We start from the raw sequence: 19,051 nt of genomic DNA, 5'->3' as shown, positions 1-19,051 counted from the left end.
CGGTAGGGCCGGGTCGGGAGCAACGCTGCATTTGTTTGTGGTGTGATCTGCCAATTCAGAGATTAGTTTCTCTGAAGGCGAAACGGGCGCCATAACAAGCGCTAGAAGTTTCCTCAGAAAGGGATAGCCTTGTGGTTGATCTATGAATCTGGTCAATTGTCGATGGATGTATACATGCCACCTTAGTCCTAGGAACATTGCAGACTGGCATCTAAATCCAACCGAGTTTGCGTTGATAGTAATAATACATCATGAACCTTTACCGACGAAATAATAACCCAACTGTTTGCCACACGGCGCCCCATTCCTCTTTTGTTTTCCGATTTGAGGGACTCTGAGATGATTGATTGAATTGCACCCGGCTGGCCGGAACAACCGGGAAGCAACCTATCGAGACATGCATTGTGGTATGGATAGCTGGCAAGCAGGAATTGAAACAAGGGCGTGAAACAGAGCTCATACATCGTCCGGCATCAGTCCAAATTCAGTAAACCTTTTTCTTCTCATCCACGCTGATATGTCCCGGGCCCATGTTGACAAGAAGGAGGAGTCCACCACTGTTCATCAATATTGTTAGTTGGAAAAAAAAATGAAAAGAGCCGAGATAGGTTGGACGTACACAATGGATAACACCTGGAAGAAGTCATACTTGGCAAAGTCCTTGTTGGGGTGATTCTTGTGTAGCTGTATGGACTGTGAGCGAGAGCGGTGACGATCGACATTGTCAAGGCAAACATACCGTCCAAAAGTTGTTGACCAACACATTGAACACACTCAACAAGATGACCAAAATCACGGCACTCATCTTCGCCTTGAAGCCAACAACCACCATCACGCAGGCAATAAAGCCAAAGATACTGACGATTACTCGCCAGACGCTCCATTGACCCGCAAAGACGAATCCGATGAACAGGAAGATCAGCAGCACTCGTCCAGCCAGCTGTACGTACATCTTCCGGTCTTTCTCGTCCAATTGCGGTAGGCCTGCGGGCATGTACTTCTTCCGGACCCAGGAATCCGAGAGTACCATCAAGAGACCACCGACAACACTCAGGTTCCGCAGGAAGAAGTTCAGGTCGAAGATCAGACCATAACCCAGGGCCTGCGTGACGACAACGGCCAGAAGACCGCTCACGGCCTGCACCGAGCGTTTCCGCGTAATGACGAGGAACGAACAGACGAGCATCGTGATGACGTTAAAAATCAGAAAGAGGTGCGTGATTCCCCAGGGAACTATTATCCGTCGATAAATTCAGGAAAAAAACGTCTTGTTAGAGAGATTCCAAAATGAATTGCTCTGTATTCTTGCATTGGGTGCCCTACTGTGTCGGTATGTCCGCAGAAAATACAGCTGGTCGCTCCATTGCGTGATGATCCGCAGCGAGTCTTCGAGGAATGTCACCACGATCAGAAATCGGCCGATTGCAGGGACATAACTAGGCAATTATCCACAGAACCGTCAGCTTCTGTCAATCACACCTTTTGTTGCGAATGGGCCCCTTGATAAACATACGGCTTGATCGGATCGGACAAAGTATCCAGCCAATCTTCGATCTTGCTGGTCTGCTCCCGGATGGCGTCCAAGGGAGATGGATCACTCGTCGCATCGGCTCGATGGGGACTGCCAAAGGGATTCTGATGGCCGAGGTTGTAGCCAGCAGTGCCGCGTATTTGAGCCATGGCTGCGGGAACCGCGGTGGTTGTTTCTGTTCTGGCGGAGTGGAATCTCAGGAATCAAGGACACCGCTCCGCAAACAAATGCCGAAGACAAAGTGTATGGTCGTTCAACGGCCGGTGTTCTGGAGTATATCTAGAGGAGAAAATTGGAAAAGAAGGAGAAAAGCTCAAGATGTTGAGCTATGTAACCAGGGACTTGTTCTGACGTGAATCTACGGAATGGTCAAGCTGGCCTCATACCTCGGGGCTCGAAGAGGAAATGCCCAAAAAGCCACGATTCGTCGGTTGATCGACGTTCTGCTTATGTAATTACAAGGAACGGCAACGTTTATCCGAATGTGGCTTAGTTGCCAAGACACTTTAAATCTCCAAGCCCAAAATCGGATCGAACTCTCGTTGTATCCTGAGGGGTTGAGACCCTGATCCAAGACAGATTGTAACCTTTGAGTATTATGCCTTCAGAACCCCAGACCTAGTGGTGACTAATGCAAGTACTCTGTCTATAGAAAGACTCTCTCTGTGCTGAAGAAATGCCAATTCTCTGTGTTGGTATCCTACCTTGGTTGGTAGTTTTGAACTTCAAAATAATGTTAGGAATGGAGGGCATCAAAGGGCTGTTTGGACTTTCGAGATCCTCAGGTCCAGGGGCACTGCATATCTGTGTTTCTCAGATGCTCCAATATAACTCTATGGCATCAATAGTATGGAACCGCCTTGCTCTGTATCATTCCAATTGTGTGATGAACTATTGCTCATACCAGTACAAGAAGCATGTACAGTATATTGATGCGGTCATGTGAAGAACTTCATTCAGAATGGCAAGCCTGAAGATTTGGTCATACCGCAATCCAGTAAACTACATACACTGCCGAAAGAAATAGCTGGTAAGTTACAGGTAGTCGGCGAGAATGTCTCAATCAAGAGCATCAGAGAAAGGAGAAACCAGAAGGATCAGACACCAGGAGAATCAATATACAGAATTTTGCCGGCCTGTTCAAATCTAGTGCAAGCAAAGCTGAAACAGAAACGAACAACGTAGAGAAGTTGACAAATAACACAGAGACAAAGAAAGGAAATCAGGGTATTTTGACTCAGAGGCGCATGCTGCAAACAGTCAATCTCTGGCTCGGCAAGAAACTTTTTCCTTCCACCCTAGTTATTCTCGCCGTTGTCTGTGTGAGAACGAAACCAGACATCCTCCGCTCTGCCATCATAAGCGCAAAGAAAGCCGGAGTTTAGGATACACGGATCGAAACAAACTGCATGCGTTATGCGGCCCAGTCGGAGTCAAGAGGATGACCCTTCACCCGAGCATCTGGTATAGGCATCTTAACGGGCGTGATCGTCTTCTTCGGTGCCGCCCGCTCGGTGCTCGACTCGGCACCCGCGGCGGGTGTGTCGGACGCGCTGCCATCGGCACCGCCGTCTTCGGTCTTTGTGGTCTTCTTCTTGGCCTTCTTGGACGGCACAGTTGTCCAGTCATCGCTGGACTGCGAGACGCCGAGAATCCGCATTTGCTCCTCTTCTGGAGGCAGGTTCTGAGCCCACTTGTTCGAGGCCTGTGACGGCTCTGGGTCGAATGTATCTAGGAGAGGAACGTTGGCGGCCGTAGAGACGCCGTTAACCTTGGCTTCTGGATGCGCAGGAGGTTGGGTCGTCTTCCAGGCGTTCGTGGCGGATGCACTTGGTGCTTTTTTGGCCTCCTGGCGCTCGGCCTCCCGCGCCGTATGAAGCTGCTTCTCGAGAAGTCTACGCCTTTCTTTCTCGGCCTCCTCCATCAGCTGCTTCTGCTCCTCATTCTTCCGCCGGTTCTGGCGCTGTTTCTTCGTCTCCGCGGGCTTCTTGACTGGCTGCTTCGCCTGCTTCGGTTTGGACTCCATGGAGCCAGTCAATCGCAGAACAGATGCGCCAGGTGCTGGCTTTTCCAGCATATCCGAGACGTCATCCTTCGAGGGGAGGTCGCTGGATGACAGATCGTCGTCCGCATCGGCTCCGTTGGTTGAGAAACGCCCCGAGACCTCGCTGCTGCCGCTTTCAGGCGCATTGGCAATGGGCGTTGTCCGGACGCGTCGCTCCTTGTTCTTGGTTTCGCCAACCGCCACACCGGTCCGGGCTGCGGCAAGTTGCTTCGCAAACTCCTTATTGTCGACGTCGGTCTCCTCACCGGTGGTGTACACTGGAGCGCTCTGCGCCGGCTTCTCCTCCACTTTCCGGGCAGGAGCAGATGAAGCCCCCGGCGACTTGCGGGATTTCTGTTTCTTTTGTTTGGGAGCCGCTAGAGGAGCTTCATTCTTTTCTGCGGCTGTCCGGACCGACGTTCGACCTTTGGATCGCGATCCTTCTGTATAATACCATCCTAATCCTCCAGCGACCACCAGCACAATGGCCCAACTCAAATAGGGATTCATGATGCCTTCCGGACGTCGACGCGCAGCCCTTTGGTGAGAAATTCTGGGAACAATGCGATCCCAGGGAAGGGGTTGAAATGGTCAAGGAGGAAAGGAGCGGCGACGGTGGTGGACGCGCCGATCTCACCGCGGACGCAGCGCAATGGCGACAATCGTTGGAGGGGGAGGTATCTAGCTCAACGCATGGGAGATGCGTCGTTGATAGTTGAAAATGAGTGGCTTCTATTGCTTGTCGCGTCGACTTGAGCAGCGGGGTGGGCGGTGGTTGGGGTGCGGACGCAGGGGCTTGGGGTTGCTGAGATGCCAGATGTCCTCAGCGGCTCAGGGGAGAGGGGGGGCCCCAAGCTTGGGTCCAATTGCGATGCTGGGCGTTACAGTACAGTACCAAACACACAACGATGATTCGCGTTTCACACCAAGCGAATGCTTGATGCAAGGTGATTTTGGACTTGATCTTAAGATAAGCAGTTTAAAATGATCAATCAATGCTGTGGTCACACAAACTATAAGGTCGGAGTGCGAGTCTTGGAGATATGACTAGTTAACTAGTACATTACACATCTCCGATTGATCCTTGAATCGATTCTAGTTCTAGGTCAACAGGAGCAAGAAGAGATGTTACATTGGGCAACAGTCATAGACTCTTGCATTGCTCACTTCGTCTGCCATATAGTCTGAATTTTGGCGGCGTCTTCCGGCAGTGGCCTTCTGTGTGAAAAGCTACAAGGACTCGAAAGCTAGTAGGTTACAAGCTATACAAGGTTGTGACATGCTCAAGTTCCCAGGAAACAGTGGTAATGCGCATGCAAAGATGGAGCACAATCAGTACCCTTATACGAAGTACTCGTGCTGTTCTTCAGATGAGGAGCCATATATGCCTCTGTTTTGAGCGAGTAAACACAAGGTTGACAGATGGGTTCCTGGCCCTGAAAGGCTGGACTGAGAGAACTGTGATTTCAATCACGTGAGTTGACCTGGCTCTTTGTGGATATTGTGGAGATCCTGTCAGCATCACAGACAACGTGTCCGAGTGGTTAAGGAGACAGATTAGAAATCTGTTGGGTTCGCCCGCGCATGTTCGAATCATGCCGTTGTCGACATTTTTTTTTCCCTTCTCCTCAACGCCTCTCGCACTCTTCGTGAGCTTGAAAACTGGCTTTGTTGATCTCCATTTCCCCACGGAGAAAAATCCGTACAATGTATGTAACCTTATGAGATTGTGGAAAGCTCGTACAGGACATCTGGCCTTCTACAATTCGCTCCATACACTCTGTGGGTTTTTACAAGGGCTTCGAGTAAACCCCGTAGTGTAGTACTCACAAACGTCAACTTTCTTGACTTCGACCCTGGCGAATCCGGCTCTATTCTAAAGTTGCTTGACGTCATGGCCAAGGCAAAGCTCATCATTGACACCGACCCGGTATGTTGATCTCCAGTGCTGTGCATCTTGGACGACGCGAACGTCTGACAACGACCCAGGGGATTGATGATATCTTGGCCCTTCTTCTCGCTCTCAGCTGGGCTGCGGAAGATGTCGAGGTGTGTCTCATATCTCTCACCTTTGGAAATGTTGAAGTCAAGAGGTACCATTGACCATACATCATGCTCTTTTTCACTCAAAAGCATTGACAGCACAATAATGGCTAACAACGACGTGCAGTTGCTTGCGAAATGTGGTCTCCATGCTGCATATCATCCAGCGGGAAATGGAGTGGCGCAAGAAGCATGGCAAGCCCGAGGGATTCAATGTATTGAGAGCCCGAAAGCCTACCATTGCGGTTGGTGCAGAGCACCCGCTGGATGATCAGAGAATGCTAGCCGATTATTTTCGTAAGTCTCAATTTCGGCGGCTTCGATGTGCTCTGTGGACAGCGGGCGCTAACTGCCGAAAGATGGCATGGACGGATTGGGAGGCATTCATAGCACGGTAAGTGGCTCACACGGCCCTTCACTTTCCCGACAGCATCTTGACACGTTTAGCACCCGCATCTCACCCCGAGCGAGACTTGGGAACACCTGTTCGATCCATCAACCGATAGCAGTTTCATCGAACCTGTTCTGGACGGGGACGACCGCAAGCTCTTTATCGCATCTAGGAAGAGGGCCCATGAAGAGATCTTGCGGACTCTGCGTGAAAACGATCCCGACACTGTCACCATTGTGGCATTGGGTCCCTTGACGAATCTTGCATTGGCAGCCGCCGAGGATGCAGAAACCTTCGTCCGAGTTAAGGAAGTCGCCGTAATGGGCGGCGCGGTAGACCAGCCTGGCAATGTAAGTCAGTCATTTGCCTGCGATCGTGGCCTGGCATTGGAAACTCAGAAAGATCGACGCTTAGGTTACCCCCGTCGGTGAATTCAACGCGTATGCGGATGCGGTTGCAGCAGCGCGTGTGTTCGCGCTGACCTCGCCAAACCCTGCAACAACCCTGCCTCCTAGCAAAGTGTTGAGCCCCTATCAGGATGGTTTGAGCAAGAGGCTCACCTTGCGCCTCTTCCCACTGGATATCACACATCGGCATACACTTTCGCGAGGGGAATTTGAACGTACAATCAAGCCGCTTCTTGAAGCAGGCTCTCCTCTGGCGGAATGGGTGGCCGCTTTCATGAGCCACGTTTTCCTTACCATGGAGCGCCTCCATCAAGGCCTCGGAGGGGAAAAGACGGTGATGGAGCTTCACGATCCTGCAGTGGTGTGGTATGCTCTAACAGCGGATGATCCACGTTGGACACCGACGGCGACGTCCCCAGAGGACATTCGTATTGAGTCGTTTGCACAATGGACACGAGGAATGTGTGTCGTAGACCGGCGCAATCGGCGCGTGACTTCTGAAGTCAAGGAGTCTCACTCGGATCATGGATTGTGGCTGAGCCGTCACGCAGGGAACCGCATAGTGCGGATGGATGGCTCACCGGGACCGGCTGACCTTGGAAAGATCATTCTGCAGAGAGTGTTTGATCTAGATTGATATTCGCTTTATATCTTGGTGCATTCATAGACAGCGTGATGGATCTCATGAAATTATACAAAGTACTTGAACTTGTTCCCGTACCACGCCGAATAGGCTACGCATTTCACATTGGCATCGCAAATCAGAATGCGCGAAATGCCACAATCATCATTGACCTAGGCGTGCTTTACGAAGGTTTTTCCAGGATGATCTTGGATTCGCATATCAAAATGGCCAGATCGAATTGGCAGACCTTGAGGGTTGCAAATTTTCAACAATCCTGCACCGGCTGGCAAAATCCAATCCACACAGCTTCATCGATCGTACAGCAGTTCTAAGTGTCCGTCAGAAACGCTGGCTCTGGCGAACGCAGGCTTGGGTGCTTCCATCGAAGTGCCATTAAATTTCAATCATGGTGATCCACAGTCTTTCCTGAGCTTTCTTACTACTTGTTAAGGCATTTTGATATTATTCTATCCATCCGAGATCCATCAGAGAACGAGTTCCGTCAACGAGCAACACTGCGGCAGAAGTCAATGAGTTGATATTGGAGGTTCCCGTCTTGCACGAGGGCTGTCAGTGTCACTAGGAGTGGAATTGGAGAGTACCACCAGAAGCTCAGAAGCGTGACCGACACGATGAGCCTCGGGATGCGTTTTCTAGTGTTTCGTCTGAATGGCTGGAGTATTCAATGGCCGCTGTTGGATGGAGCAGTCTCGAGGAATGAGGGCGCACTCTCCAGAAAGGACCTGGACTCCTAGTCCCGGACGAAGCGTGAGGTCAAGATCGTTTCTGATTGGGTGACGGGATGCCGGGGAGAAAGTTTAACAAAGTACGGAGTAAAATCAGGTTCCAGCTGGAGTTGCAAATCCGTGGAATACGATTCAATTGCATCTGGGAATAGAAAGTTGCAATGACCAAGATTCGGGCCAAGGGCAGCTTATCAACCAATCATACTCAACCAAAACCCTTAATGATTCAGATGGAGGGGCTGATTGGCCATAAGCAATTCCAGTTATTACCGATTTAGGAAACTGAACGAGGATGAGAACTGAAAATTGATCGTTCAAAATCTGATTTGCTGTCAGTCAAACCTAAACAACCCAGTTAGGGTTGATCACAAGATAATCCCGGCAGGTTCTCGAGCCTGGCCAATCACCGACATGGGAACCTCCATGTGCTTGATTGCCCTATCGGACATGGCTCCTGCGTACCTTGCAAGTCACCATCAGCCAGCACGCGACACCTTTTTCAACATGAATGACCAGGAAGCACTGCCCCGGGCCTCCTTGGGCGGTGCTCTCTTTTCAAGACGCTGTCGCGCCCTGTGTCGTCTGCATCGAGTCATCCCGTCCAGAGCTTCTTTGTGTGCAGGTTGAATGCAGGTTGAAGCGAGGTAACCCACCTGTTCTCATTCCCTCCCGCAATGACGGCAGCCACGCCGCGCGCCCCCGCGCCATTGACACCGGCCATGTCGGGCGAATCTGTGGACGGTGATCGGTGTGAAGTCGACGTGCCCGATTCTTCATTTTCATTGCCCCCGGCTGCTCTGAGTCCAGGTGGTGGGAGCACGCAAAGACCCCGGCGTGCTGCACCAAAGAGCTTTAAACCGTCTTATGTGCCTGTGTCGCCTACGTCTCCTAATCCTATGGAGCTCGACCTGGGCTCTGGCATTCCAGCCGTCGCCCATGCTGGGACCAAGCGAACACTAGATGAATTCAACCTGCCGCCGCCACCAACACGCGCTCGCAAAATCATCCAAATGAAACCAAAAATCGAAAAAAGCCAATCGAAGAACGGGTCGTCATCGCCACCATCAGCGTCAGCAAAATCTCAGAAAGACGTGAACAAGACATCCGCCGCTTCATCCTCGGGCACAAAGAAGAAGCAGGCCAATGCGACGACTGCGGCCGGCCGGAAGCATGCAAGGAAAACAGCACATAGCTTGATTGAACGCAGGAGACGTTCAAAGATGAACGAAGAATTCAATACGTTGAAAAATATGATCCCCGCATGCCGAGGTCAGGAAATGCACAAGTTGGCGATCTTGCAGGTAAGAATTGACTCTCTTCCTGAAAGATGGATGATGGTTGATTGGATATCAGGCGAGTATCGATTACGTCAGGTACCTTGAGCAATGCATTGTTGAACTCAAGGCGGCGACCAGCCGAACAAATGCAAGGGAACCGCCATCGCCCACGTCACCGGATATCATGTTGAGGGGAAAGTCCGGTAGCGATAACCCTGCAGCGTCCGAATCGGTGGAGCTTAGCGCTGGGAGTGAGCATTGCTCGCCCGTCATGTTTCCGCATGACTCTTCGTATTCGCGAAGTCAGCGAGGAAGTGCCGACGGTTGCCCCAGCGCCCTTTCCAGCCCGAATCTTCCACCATCGCGGTCCTCGTCCAGTTCCTCATCCTCCCATCAATTCATTTGGCAAGCTACCAAGCCACCCTCTTCAGCGTCGAAGCCACCTCCAAACTATGGCGGGCATCGGCACAGTATTTCTTCGGCAATTGAAGGAGATACCGATGCAGATCATGAGGTATCTGCAGCTTTGCTCATGCTTAACAGGGACCCAAGGGGTTCGATAGATTGGCAGAAAACTTCACGAACTGGGGAGACTGCTCCAAGTACTAACGAGGAGAGCGAACTGACAGATCGGCGAGGGAAGTTGGGCCTGAGTGTCAAGGATCTGTTATCGTGATGATTGATGATGTTATCTCTCATGTCTGTACCGGTTCTGCATGCTAAATAATCGATGTTTTCCCTGCGGAGTACTTTCCACGACTACTCCGGTTTCTCTGCTAGTTCATCTGAGATAAAAATAGAGATTCGATGGTGAGTGCCTCAGTTCTCACCCGCGCATTCAGACGACCAAGCACATGTACAAGGTTCTGCAGAGTACCCAAACCATGGATTGTGGCCTTGAGAGCCACGCGACATCCACAACTTTGCCAATATATATTGTTCAATCCAATCTATGAAACTCAGGACATTACGGCGGCCTTCTCCCCGCTCGCCCATAGCCACTTGTCCAATTTCTCGCGGTTCCTCACACGAAAGCCAATCTTGAACGGTTTCGGATCCAGCGTGAGGCTCGTCTTCGTTGCATTCGCCTCAAGGGCATCCAAGATGGGATAATCGGCCGGATCTTGGGGCGGGACAATCTGGAAAGCGCAGATGAGACGCAGGAAAGCTGTGTAGAGTTCGCGGTTTGCGAGATGCGAGCCGATGCACATGCGGCTGCCTGCGCCGTAGCCATAGTGCGGCGTGCCATCGGTGTCACCCAGGTAACGGTCCGGATTGAACGTGAACGGAGAGTCGAAGTGGGTGTCGTCGTAGTTGGCGGCGTAGGCATTCTAGCCTCTTTCGTCAGCAGATCTGCTAGCAGCCAACCAAACGAGTTGGATTGGCGGAATTCTCTCTCACCATGTAGAACGTGGTTCCGGCCGGTATGACGGTATCTTTCCAAGGAATGTCCTTTGTACTCACTCGAGGAAGGCAAATGGGGATCACGGACCAATACCGAAGGACTTCTTTGACTAGCGCCGTGATGTAGGGAACTTTCTCTTCCCGTAGACATCTCTCCCACGCGTCACCGTCGGGGTATACTTTGTGGATCTCTTCGTATGCCCTTTGTTGGATTTGTTGTCCGTGCTCAGATGCCAGATAGGCCAGGCCGCCGATTAAATTGCCCGGAACGGTATCCAAGCCAGCAGAAACCATCGTGAGACAGATCGATTTGACCTCAGCTGACGAGAGTACGAAATCTTACTTAGCACCCCGGATGAGCAAACATGAGGGAAACGAGGATTCACCTTCGTTAAGTTTTGCCTCCGGATCCTTCAGGATATTGCCCGTGATACAGGGTTGATCTGTACCGTTTGCAATGCGCTCTTTGAGCATATCCAGCAGTCTCGTCATGTACTTGTCCCGCCTTTCTCGCCAGAGTTTGGCCTCTGTATCTCGACTCGGCCAGATCCTCAGCAGAGGGACGTAGTCCTGCCAATTGTTGCTTGTGCTACGCAGATTGCTGACCTCACGCTCGACAAGGACAATCTCCTTGAGCAGCGCGTCGTCAATGTTCCCCTCGATGCGGAACCCATAATTCAGAGTCAAACTGGTGTTGAGCGCGTAGCGTTGGAAATAGGGAATCGGATCAATATCAACTGTGCCTCCCTTGGTGTCCTCGAGCAATTCCCTGATGCTCGCCGTCAGCTCCAGATCTATGATTGGCATATAGCTCTGCACGGCTGGGCGGTTGAGAGCCGTCGCAGCGGCCTTTCGTCGCCGTTTGCACGACTCGTCCCACGGCGAAGTTCCGATTGTGAATCCCTGCGAGCTGGAGACGACATTGTGGAAGGTGTGTAGCGTTGGTCGAGAAATTAGGCTCGACTGGTGAGTGATCCAGAAGTATCTGACAGAGTCAAACGAGTTGACAAAGACAATTCGCTGCAAGACATTCTCGTTAGAACCGACTTGACAATCAATGTGAAACAAAGAAGTGAACAGTACTAATAGGCTACTATGATACCTTGTTGCCTAAGCACACTTGGAATACATCACCGTACTTCTTTGCCCATTCTCGCGCTCGTCGAGCATGCTCATCACCAAGCTGAATAAGATTTCCGAATATTGGCACTCCAGGGATTTCAGGAAGATTTTTGATCTTGGGTCTATCCGTCTGATGGAGGAACCGCAGCAAGAGAGAGACGATCACCACTGAGATGGCGATCGTCGAGGGATTCAAGGTGGCCACCGACCCCAAGGTCATGTTAATACAAACGCCGACTTTTGTATGTATACTCGGTATATGCAGGATGGCTCAAAGGGCCGCTTCATAGCAATTCGGAGTAGCCAAATACACAGCACAGATACCTTCGAAGTCGTACTGCCACGCGTTCAAATAACGCTGGAGGGACACATGATGGCTACCAGGTTCAACTGATCCGTGCTTCTCGACGTGTCAACACCGCTTTCCCCATGTTGAACGAGCGTGTCGTGAAGAATGCAGGGATCTTCAGAGCTAGGTTAGAATCGGACTTGAAAACGTTACAAGTTCGCAACCGTTCGACAGGGACCAAGCGGGATCCTGCACAACAAGACCCTCAATGTCACACCGCGCGCAGATAACTAGGTTATTGATCAGTACTCTGTTTCCCATGTCTCGTACGAGGAGAGAGGATTCGATATTCGCCCCAAAAAGTTGACCGGGCTCATTACTCCTTACAGTACTTGAGTGACTCCCGTGTTCTTGGCCAAAATACCGCCGAACCATCCAGGAACCTTCTGTACATGTTCAAGCAACAAGGTGAGGCTCATCATGGCCAACTGGCACGTAGTTACTACGTCATAGCCCAGCACCTCACTTGACTCGGTTGATCGGGAATCTGGATGGATCTGCATTCAAACATCCATTTCCTTGAATGGCTGCCCAGTAACTATCGGACGGCATGCCGTTGGTCCTAACTGCGGCGAGGTCAATTCAACCCTGGCATGGTTTTTTCGGGTTGAAGTGATGCTTGTGGCTACCTAATAGGGTACGACTCAAAAAAGAGTCTGATAACTAACTAGAACTGAAGAAAAGAATTGGCGCTTGCTTGGGCCAAGGCCAACTGGCAGAGAGACAAAAAGTGAGTGCCAACAAACGGAGTCAACTTCGGGGGTCCAAAGTCCAATCCGAATGCCCTTCCCTCTCCACAATTCACGACTCGCGGCTTGACACTTTCTCGGCCGCCGGGCAAAATTCCCCAGACTGTTTTCGGCCTCGTTCTGGCCTTCTGCTCCATTTTGTCTTGAAGCCGCCACAAGCTCACGGAAAATCTCCTCCTCATCCCTGTCGTTGATTGGGCGGGGGAGCACCATCGATGACGAATATAGTAGGTATCTAACCATTTGTAGTAATTGAACGCAATTTCAGTAAACTCGCTGTTGCCGACTGCCGAAGCATGCTGTTCAATTCGGGGTTACCGGTCACGGGACCGGTGAGCCCTGTATGAGTATATTTGCAACCGCTCTTCCCAGATTCGGGCCCTGAAGATTCCTTCTCACACGTTTACAGACGAAATCGAAAGAGAATCTCGCACAGCGCAAACCTCTCCTGCATGGCTTTGTCTGATCCGCACTCAATTGTGACTCTACTACGATGCTGGATCGTCAGGTTCTCCCACTGGCAGGCATTGCCCGTTTGCGGCGCCGTCTCTCGCTGAAGAGTTACCGGGAGAAGGAGTTTTTGAAACGCGAAAATCGCTCGGCACGCCCCTTGACGGAGAGAAACATTGATATGTTCTGCATTGTCCAAGACCAGCAAGATGCTCGCATGAGACGTGCCCCGAATGTCTATGTGGCAGAATGGCTTCAGAAATTGCCATGATATTGTACGTTTGTCCTGAAGATTGAAGCGAGCTGGACAGTCGGCTGACAAAGCAGAATCAGGTGCATCGCTTCTCCATGCGAGTCAGCCGGTCGCCGCCGTGCCATGTTGAAACATGGTGCTCAGCAGGACGTGTTTGCGACCCCCTGCGTGTGAGACGTCTCAATCGGCTTTCTGATCACGACGGAAGCGCAATCCCTGCCAATATATATCCATATATCTATCCATCGAGCCTATTCATCTCGCAAACTTGCAACTTCTACATTGTGGAAAGATAGGATTCGACGGGAAATATGAGCAGGTGGTGTGAGATATCGTCATCCACGGACAGGGAATGTCATTCACAATCTGCAAAACGAGGACACTGCCGGTAAGTTAGCTATTTCGTCCTTGATACTCCAGTTTCTTCCCGTTGGTCTGGCGGCAAAGGCGACTTCTGCAGTTTAGAGGATTCAGTTCTGACTGGGCGACGGACCAGGGCTCTACAGAACCAGCTCGGATTGTCTGATAGGAAGCGGAGGGCTTGCTGGCGAGACCTCGAGTATCGGACATGGCAGTTTCTGATTGACGTTACGTTGAACTTGCGCATCCTCGAAATATTTCACATTGCCAGTCAGCGTTTGCTACGTCAACTACTAGTCCTAATACTAATCACTGGGATGTAAGCCCAAAACAGATGCAGTGATCAAGTAATTGCCATGAATTACTAGTTGATGCATGTATCGCAAAATTCTTCAACAAATATCACCAAGAGAACAAGGTGCCTCCAGGGAAGAAACCAAGCACCTCATTAACTCTGCACTGACTGCTGAAGGTTCAAAGTTCCACAAAGTTCAAACCCTAAACAACCACTAGCCCAAGAACGTTCAAGTGAAGAAACAATATGCAGGGATTATTTTTTTTGCCCCGCGTATGACGCAAATTCGATCAGAACCCTTTTCTGACTCGGGCCCTCATTTTCTCACCTCTCAACCTGTCTCAACTCGATCAATTGCAATGCTGCTCGCCACCCACCGGCGGTAGCCGCTCATAGGAAGATCATACATGGAATCGTTACATTTGAACAAGGGTTAGGGGGTTAGTTAATTAGCGGTTTTGCGGTTCTGCCACCCAAGGTAATTTGTTTCGAGGGGCAAGGGCAATGTCAGCCACTTCAACAGTGCGTTAGTTTTTTTTTTTTTTTTTTTTTTCTTCGCTGGCCCTACGAGAAACCATCGTGGCTTCCAAGGTTCAGATTTTCATTTTGACAGTTGATGCTGTGGTGGTCGAGTCGAAGCAGAACGTGGTGTAGGTGTCCCGTCTGATTCGAGCTGGTAACGATCGAATGGGATGGGCATATCGGCTCGGTTAATTAAGCCTGGATTGGAAGTCAGAGGATACAGTACGGAGTACTATGGATGTTACATATTTACCGAATTGCCGCCGAATCTCCTCTCTTTTGGTCCAGTGCTCGTCCTCGTATATTTTTCTATTTCCGGTGCTTTGCGGGATTGGGTTCTCTCTATCGAGTCGTTGACCCTTGCCTAACTCACATGCGAGCGAGATTGGATGCGGCAATGAGTTCAGTGGCGTTAAGATGCGGTTCCGACTGTTTGTGGTTCAGATTGATTGATTTCTCTGCCGTCCAGAAACAATCGAGAGTAAGCAGCACGTTACTGGAAGTTTTTATGTCTATCGATTTTCTCTCTGTGGTATCTACAGAGTTTATATATAGAGCCTACGAATCAGGAGTTTCTGGCAGTTCATATGGAGGTGATTTCGATTGAATCTTCATGACTTTGGCCAATCGTCCTCGATATCGCTATGCATTTCATTTTTATCGGATTGGAAAGAGAAAGAAAGGCGACGGAGCATATCGGCACACTCTCAACGAAGGGAGACCTCGTTGTTTCGATGCACGAGGCATGGGGTTCACGGCAGCGTGTATCCGCCATCGATGATCAGGTCGGCGCCTGTCATGTAGCTCGACGCATCTGACGCTAGAAAGACGTAGGCCTATTGGCGGACGGGGTTAGTAATGTCTATGTCAGCATGCCGAACTCTGGTCCAAAGGGGAGAACGTACTCCCTTGAGCTCGTATGGATCTGCCATTCTTCGCGCCGGGATCATCTGAAGCCACTTCTCTCGCCACTCCGAAGGGTGGTGGTCGAGGATATCAGTGACAATGTAGCCGGGCGAGATGCTGTTGACCCGGCAGAAGTCGACCCATTCCACGGATAAGCTCTTTGCCAAATGAACAACGGCAGCTTTGGAAGCGTTGTACTGCACACGCTTGTTAACAACTACCTACCTATCGAATCCAACGCATTCTGCGGATGCTCAGCACTTACCGCTGCTTGTGTCTGTGGCACGTTCACCAAGTTGGCACTGACCGAGGCCGTGAAGATGATATTCCCCCGGCCCTGCTTCTTGAAGACTCTTGCCGCGGCCTGCGCAGTGTAGAAAGCACCATCGAGATTGATGTCCATGATCTTTCGCCATTGCTCAACAGTGTAATTCTCCGCGGGGACGTTCGACGTGACACCCGAGTTCACAACGACGATGTCGAGCCTGCCAAAGTCCTGAACAATCTTATCGATGGCAGCTTCGATGTCTTGCTGGTTTGCGACATTGGCCTGGTACGCGCGGGCGGTGACATTGTTTTCCTTTGCGATCTCTGCGGCGGTCTGGTCGGCGGTTTTCGAAGTGTTGTAGATCAATGCAACCTTTTGAAACCATTTGGTTAGCTGTTGAATGACTTGATCAATGATGCTGCAGAAGGGCAAAGCATCTTCATCCGCTTTTGTAGGCACCAAGGTCCATACATTTGCCCCGGCTTCAGCCAAACCCTTGGAAACCTCCAGGCCAATTCCACGTGCACCTCCTGGGCATGTTCTTCAGCATCTTGACACCCAAACCCCCATTGATATGTGATCACATACCTGTGACGACTGCGACCTTGCCGGAGAGGTCGAACAGTTTCGTCACGTGCTTGTTCTCTGGTTTGAAGAGCACCATTTTGTTGAAGCTTGCCTGATATCGGAAAGGAAGAAAATGATGCGGTTACGTTCGAAATCAAAGTTGTAGTCTGAACTTGTGATGAATCTCCGAGCTCGACATTATTATTATTATAAGTACAGTGAAGGACCCAGGGCCAGCAGCATCAAAGAACGAACTGCCAGTCACTTGTTCCTCTGCTCCTACGTAGTGGGGCACGAGGCATCTGAGCAATAAATCAAGGAGGGGCTGCTCCGCAAGTTTGGACGTATCGGTTTATTTGCTGCTTGTCCGTTGCGATCGGACGGTCCTCCGAGTTATTATTCTCGGTTCATTATTTGAGAGAGTGGAAGTTAGTGATTGCTGTGATCATTCGTGACGTCTTTGTCTCTGCATTTCACTTTTGATAACTTTGCACTCCTAACCTAGCTCCAATTACTCAACTGAAGTAGCTAATTACTCCGTAGTAAGAGTAGTACTATCTGGTAAATCACTTCATACAGTTTCTTTCTTGCAACAACCAACTTCCATCAGAACAAACTCGAGGTGAGCATGATGCAGCCAAGGGTTGGGTAACTAACCAATGCAACGGATGCGCTAGACAAAAGTCTTATGCGAAAAAACCGAACATTCATTGAAGCTCTTGGCCTGTTGGCCTAATGGTAAGGCGTTGTCCTCCTATTCTGGACTTGCTCATGGCAAGTTCAACGTGAGACAAAGCATGTGGGTTCGAGTCCCATACAGGTCGAACTTTTTTTTTTTTTTTTTTTGCCACCTGTTCTACCTCCTTTTCGACTTTCGCTTGAATGTCACTTTGGTCAATGGCATAACTAACCCTTTTATCAATTTGTCTCAGGTCGCCATCCCATCTCACAGCGCAATCTGTATCCATTTAGTTATGGGCTTCTGTTGCTTCTCAGCCTGACAGCAACTCCTCTGTGACCTGGTCGAGCGTGCTTATAGCCCAGATAGAAAATGAACATAATCTCCTCATCGAACGGATTAATGGCCATACCTCTGCCAGCTAAACTACTTACATGCGAACGCCAGTACAGGTATTGTTGGTCTCAGCAGTCACCGCATGGGATGGCCAACGCCTCTGGCCTCCACATCAGGTGTCTTACTCAACGTGTGTCGGGAAGTACGTCGAATGCTAGCGGACGGTGCCCAAGGCATCACTGGAATTCGGTCAGATAACTTGCCAGCCTGTACTTGGTCCGGAGGCACCAGTGACTCGAGATCAAAAAGATCTCGTATTCTTTTCCGGCTCCCAGATCTAGCTAGTAAACCCATTTGCTTCAATCGTCGTCCTGCCATTGAGCTTCCGATGTTCCCCTGAAAGTTGTCGCGGTCATGATGCGTGAGATCGCCATTTCCGGACAGTTGCGTCCGCGAGGCAGGCTGTAAGAACGAGATGTTTTCAGTTCTGTCTTGTAACCATTGCTTTGCTCGATGTTTCTTCCGACGTCGACTTCTCAGGTATATGACCGCGCCGGCTGACAACGTGAGCAGTATGATGGCCACGACTACGACGTAGAGCACTGTCGGTTCTCGTTTCCATTTCGCTTTGTAGCGCGCAGTCATAAGCCCCATAACATGTTTCGGATGACAGATCTCGCAAGCCTCTTTCATAGCCAAGTCTGACCTTCTCTGCTTTCTCTCACACTTTTCATGATGTTGATCCCAACGGCAAATCCAGACTTTGCAAGTTTCGCGATAGACATCGGACGGATCAAGAGAACACGTCAACTGGATAGAGAGTCGTATCGTAGCCGGCGATGAAAGCTTGGTGTATGGTATCGGTAACAAACAATGGATTGGACTAACTGATGATCCAGGCGCCGACGGCAAGACAGGTATTCCCCCTTGGGGTGAGACGAGCAGAGATTGGTTATCACCATGCAGAAGTTCGCTTGGGGAACTGAGCAGAATTCCACATTTTCGTAAGCCCTCGACCGTACAGTCGAGAGTAGCATTGTCATGCATGTGAGCGGCAAAGTCAGCAGTGTCATGACGGAGAAAAAAACACAGGGATGATCGGCTGTCGACAGTCAGTGGGACCACCGGAGAGGGCCCAGCAGACACGACGCATTTGGAACTTGTCACTTTTGGGCCATGAAGTGCAGCAACAGGCTGCTGGACGGTGAGAGAAAGCGCTGCGACACCGCAAAACGCGACAAAAGTGACTTTGTAGGGGGAGGACATTGACGATACTGTTGATTGTACATGCGATGTTGGAATATAGGATGCACTAGGGAGACTGTTGGCACGATTGATGATTGAACTGGACTCGTAAAGACCGAAGATCATCCTGTGTGTGTTTTCTTCTGAGGAAAGTGCCATCCCTGCTTCTCAAGTTAGGAAAGTAGTAGTGTTCACCCTGCCAGAACTACTATCTGCCCTTTTTCTCGTGAAGACGACGACATCCTCTGCAAGTCACGTCTCCGGTTGCACTCACGGCAGCAGGATTGCCAGCGAGTAGCCTCGTTAACCGGAATGGTTCTGGCAGCGAATCTCCGTAAGGCTTCTCCGGCCTTTCGCTTTCAGCGGCAGATGTAACTTTCTCGTTTTCCTCTCGCATATTTTCTCTGTTGATCTAGAGCAGCCACTTGTCTTGTTCTTCCCTTAGCACGCAAAACCAGCAAACAATATCCGGGATGTACATG

At 50.4% G+C, this 19,051-nt stretch overlaps 7 protein-coding genes and 2 non-coding genes across 9 annotated transcripts; 4 read left to right on the top strand and 5 right to left on the bottom strand.

The window, feature by feature from the left end:
• Window positions 1-484: 484 nt before the first annotated feature.
• Window positions 485-1,680, bottom strand: VTN31DRAFT_6168 (uncharacterized protein; the record flags this gene model as incomplete). Its single annotated transcript, XM_069406748.1, has 5 exons — window positions 485-557; window positions 620-684; window positions 740-1,233; window positions 1,324-1,436; window positions 1,514-1,680. The coding sequence occupies 5 exons, from the start codon at window positions 1,678-1,680 to the stop codon at window positions 485-487; spliced, it is 912 nt and encodes a 303-aa protein (XP_069259250.1).
• A 1,265-nt stretch (window positions 1,681-2,945) lies between these two features.
• VTN31DRAFT_6167 (uncharacterized protein) lies at window positions 2,946-4,085 on the bottom strand (the record flags this gene model as incomplete). The annotated part of the gene is made up of 1 exon (XM_069406747.1): window positions 2,946-4,085. The coding sequence occupies one exon, from the start codon at window positions 4,083-4,085 to the stop codon at window positions 2,946-2,948; it is 1,140 nt and encodes a 379-aa protein (XP_069259249.1).
• A 1,016-nt stretch (window positions 4,086-5,101) lies between these two features.
• On the top strand, window positions 5,102-5,182 carry VTN31DRAFT_t66. The gene has a single exon. It is a non-coding gene; the product is annotated as a tRNA-Ser (tRNA).
• Window positions 5,183-5,469: 287 nt separating this feature from the next.
• On the top strand, window positions 5,470-7,053 carry VTN31DRAFT_6166 (uncharacterized protein; the record flags this gene model as incomplete). Its single annotated transcript, XM_069406746.1, has 6 exons — window positions 5,470-5,505; window positions 5,565-5,668; window positions 5,746-5,915; window positions 5,978-6,012; window positions 6,066-6,359; window positions 6,424-7,053. The coding sequence occupies 6 exons, from the start codon at window positions 5,470-5,472 to the stop codon at window positions 7,051-7,053; spliced, it is 1,269 nt and encodes a 422-aa protein (XP_069259248.1).
• Window positions 7,054-8,461: 1,408 nt separating this feature from the next.
• VTN31DRAFT_6165 (uncharacterized protein) lies at window positions 8,462-9,740 on the top strand (the record flags this gene model as incomplete). Its single annotated transcript, XM_069406745.1, has 2 exons — window positions 8,462-9,088; window positions 9,141-9,740. The coding sequence occupies 2 exons, from the start codon at window positions 8,462-8,464 to the stop codon at window positions 9,738-9,740; spliced, it is 1,227 nt and encodes a 408-aa protein (XP_069259247.1).
• Window positions 9,741-10,023: 283 nt separating this feature from the next.
• VTN31DRAFT_6164 (uncharacterized protein) lies at window positions 10,024-11,810 on the bottom strand (the record flags this gene model as incomplete). Its single annotated transcript, XM_069406744.1, has 4 exons — window positions 10,024-10,395; window positions 10,466-10,788; window positions 10,855-11,488; window positions 11,571-11,810. 4 exons carry the CDS (start codon window positions 11,808-11,810, stop codon window positions 10,024-10,026), a joined length of 1,569 nt encoding a protein of 522 aa, XP_069259246.1.
• A 3,510-nt stretch (window positions 11,811-15,320) lies between these two features.
• Window positions 15,321-16,406, bottom strand: VTN31DRAFT_6163 (uncharacterized protein; the record flags this gene model as incomplete). Its single annotated transcript, XM_069406743.1, has 5 exons — window positions 15,321-15,404; window positions 15,474-15,671; window positions 15,740-16,114; window positions 16,214-16,272; window positions 16,331-16,406. 5 exons carry the CDS (start codon window positions 16,404-16,406, stop codon window positions 15,321-15,323), a joined length of 792 nt encoding a protein of 263 aa, XP_069259245.1.
• A 624-nt stretch (window positions 16,407-17,030) lies between these two features.
• On the top strand, window positions 17,031-17,133 carry VTN31DRAFT_t67. The gene has a single exon. It is a non-coding gene; the product is annotated as a tRNA-Arg (tRNA).
• A 326-nt stretch (window positions 17,134-17,459) lies between these two features.
• Window positions 17,460-18,728, bottom strand: VTN31DRAFT_6162 (uncharacterized protein; the record flags this gene model as incomplete). The annotated part of the gene is made up of 1 exon (XM_069406742.1): window positions 17,460-18,728. The coding sequence occupies one exon, from the start codon at window positions 18,726-18,728 to the stop codon at window positions 17,460-17,462; it is 1,269 nt and encodes a 422-aa protein (XP_069259244.1).
• Between the last annotated feature and the right edge of the window lie 323 nt (window positions 18,729-19,051).

This window comes from Thermomyces dupontii (assembly GCF_041956625.1).
Source record: "Thermomyces dupontii strain NRRL 2155 unplaced genomic scaffold VTN31scaffold_6, whole genome shotgun sequence".
Classification (NCBI taxonomy): domain Eukaryota; kingdom Fungi; phylum Ascomycota; class Eurotiomycetes; order Eurotiales; family Trichocomaceae; genus Thermomyces; species Thermomyces dupontii.
This window is presented reverse-complemented; position numbering and strand designations above follow the sequence as displayed.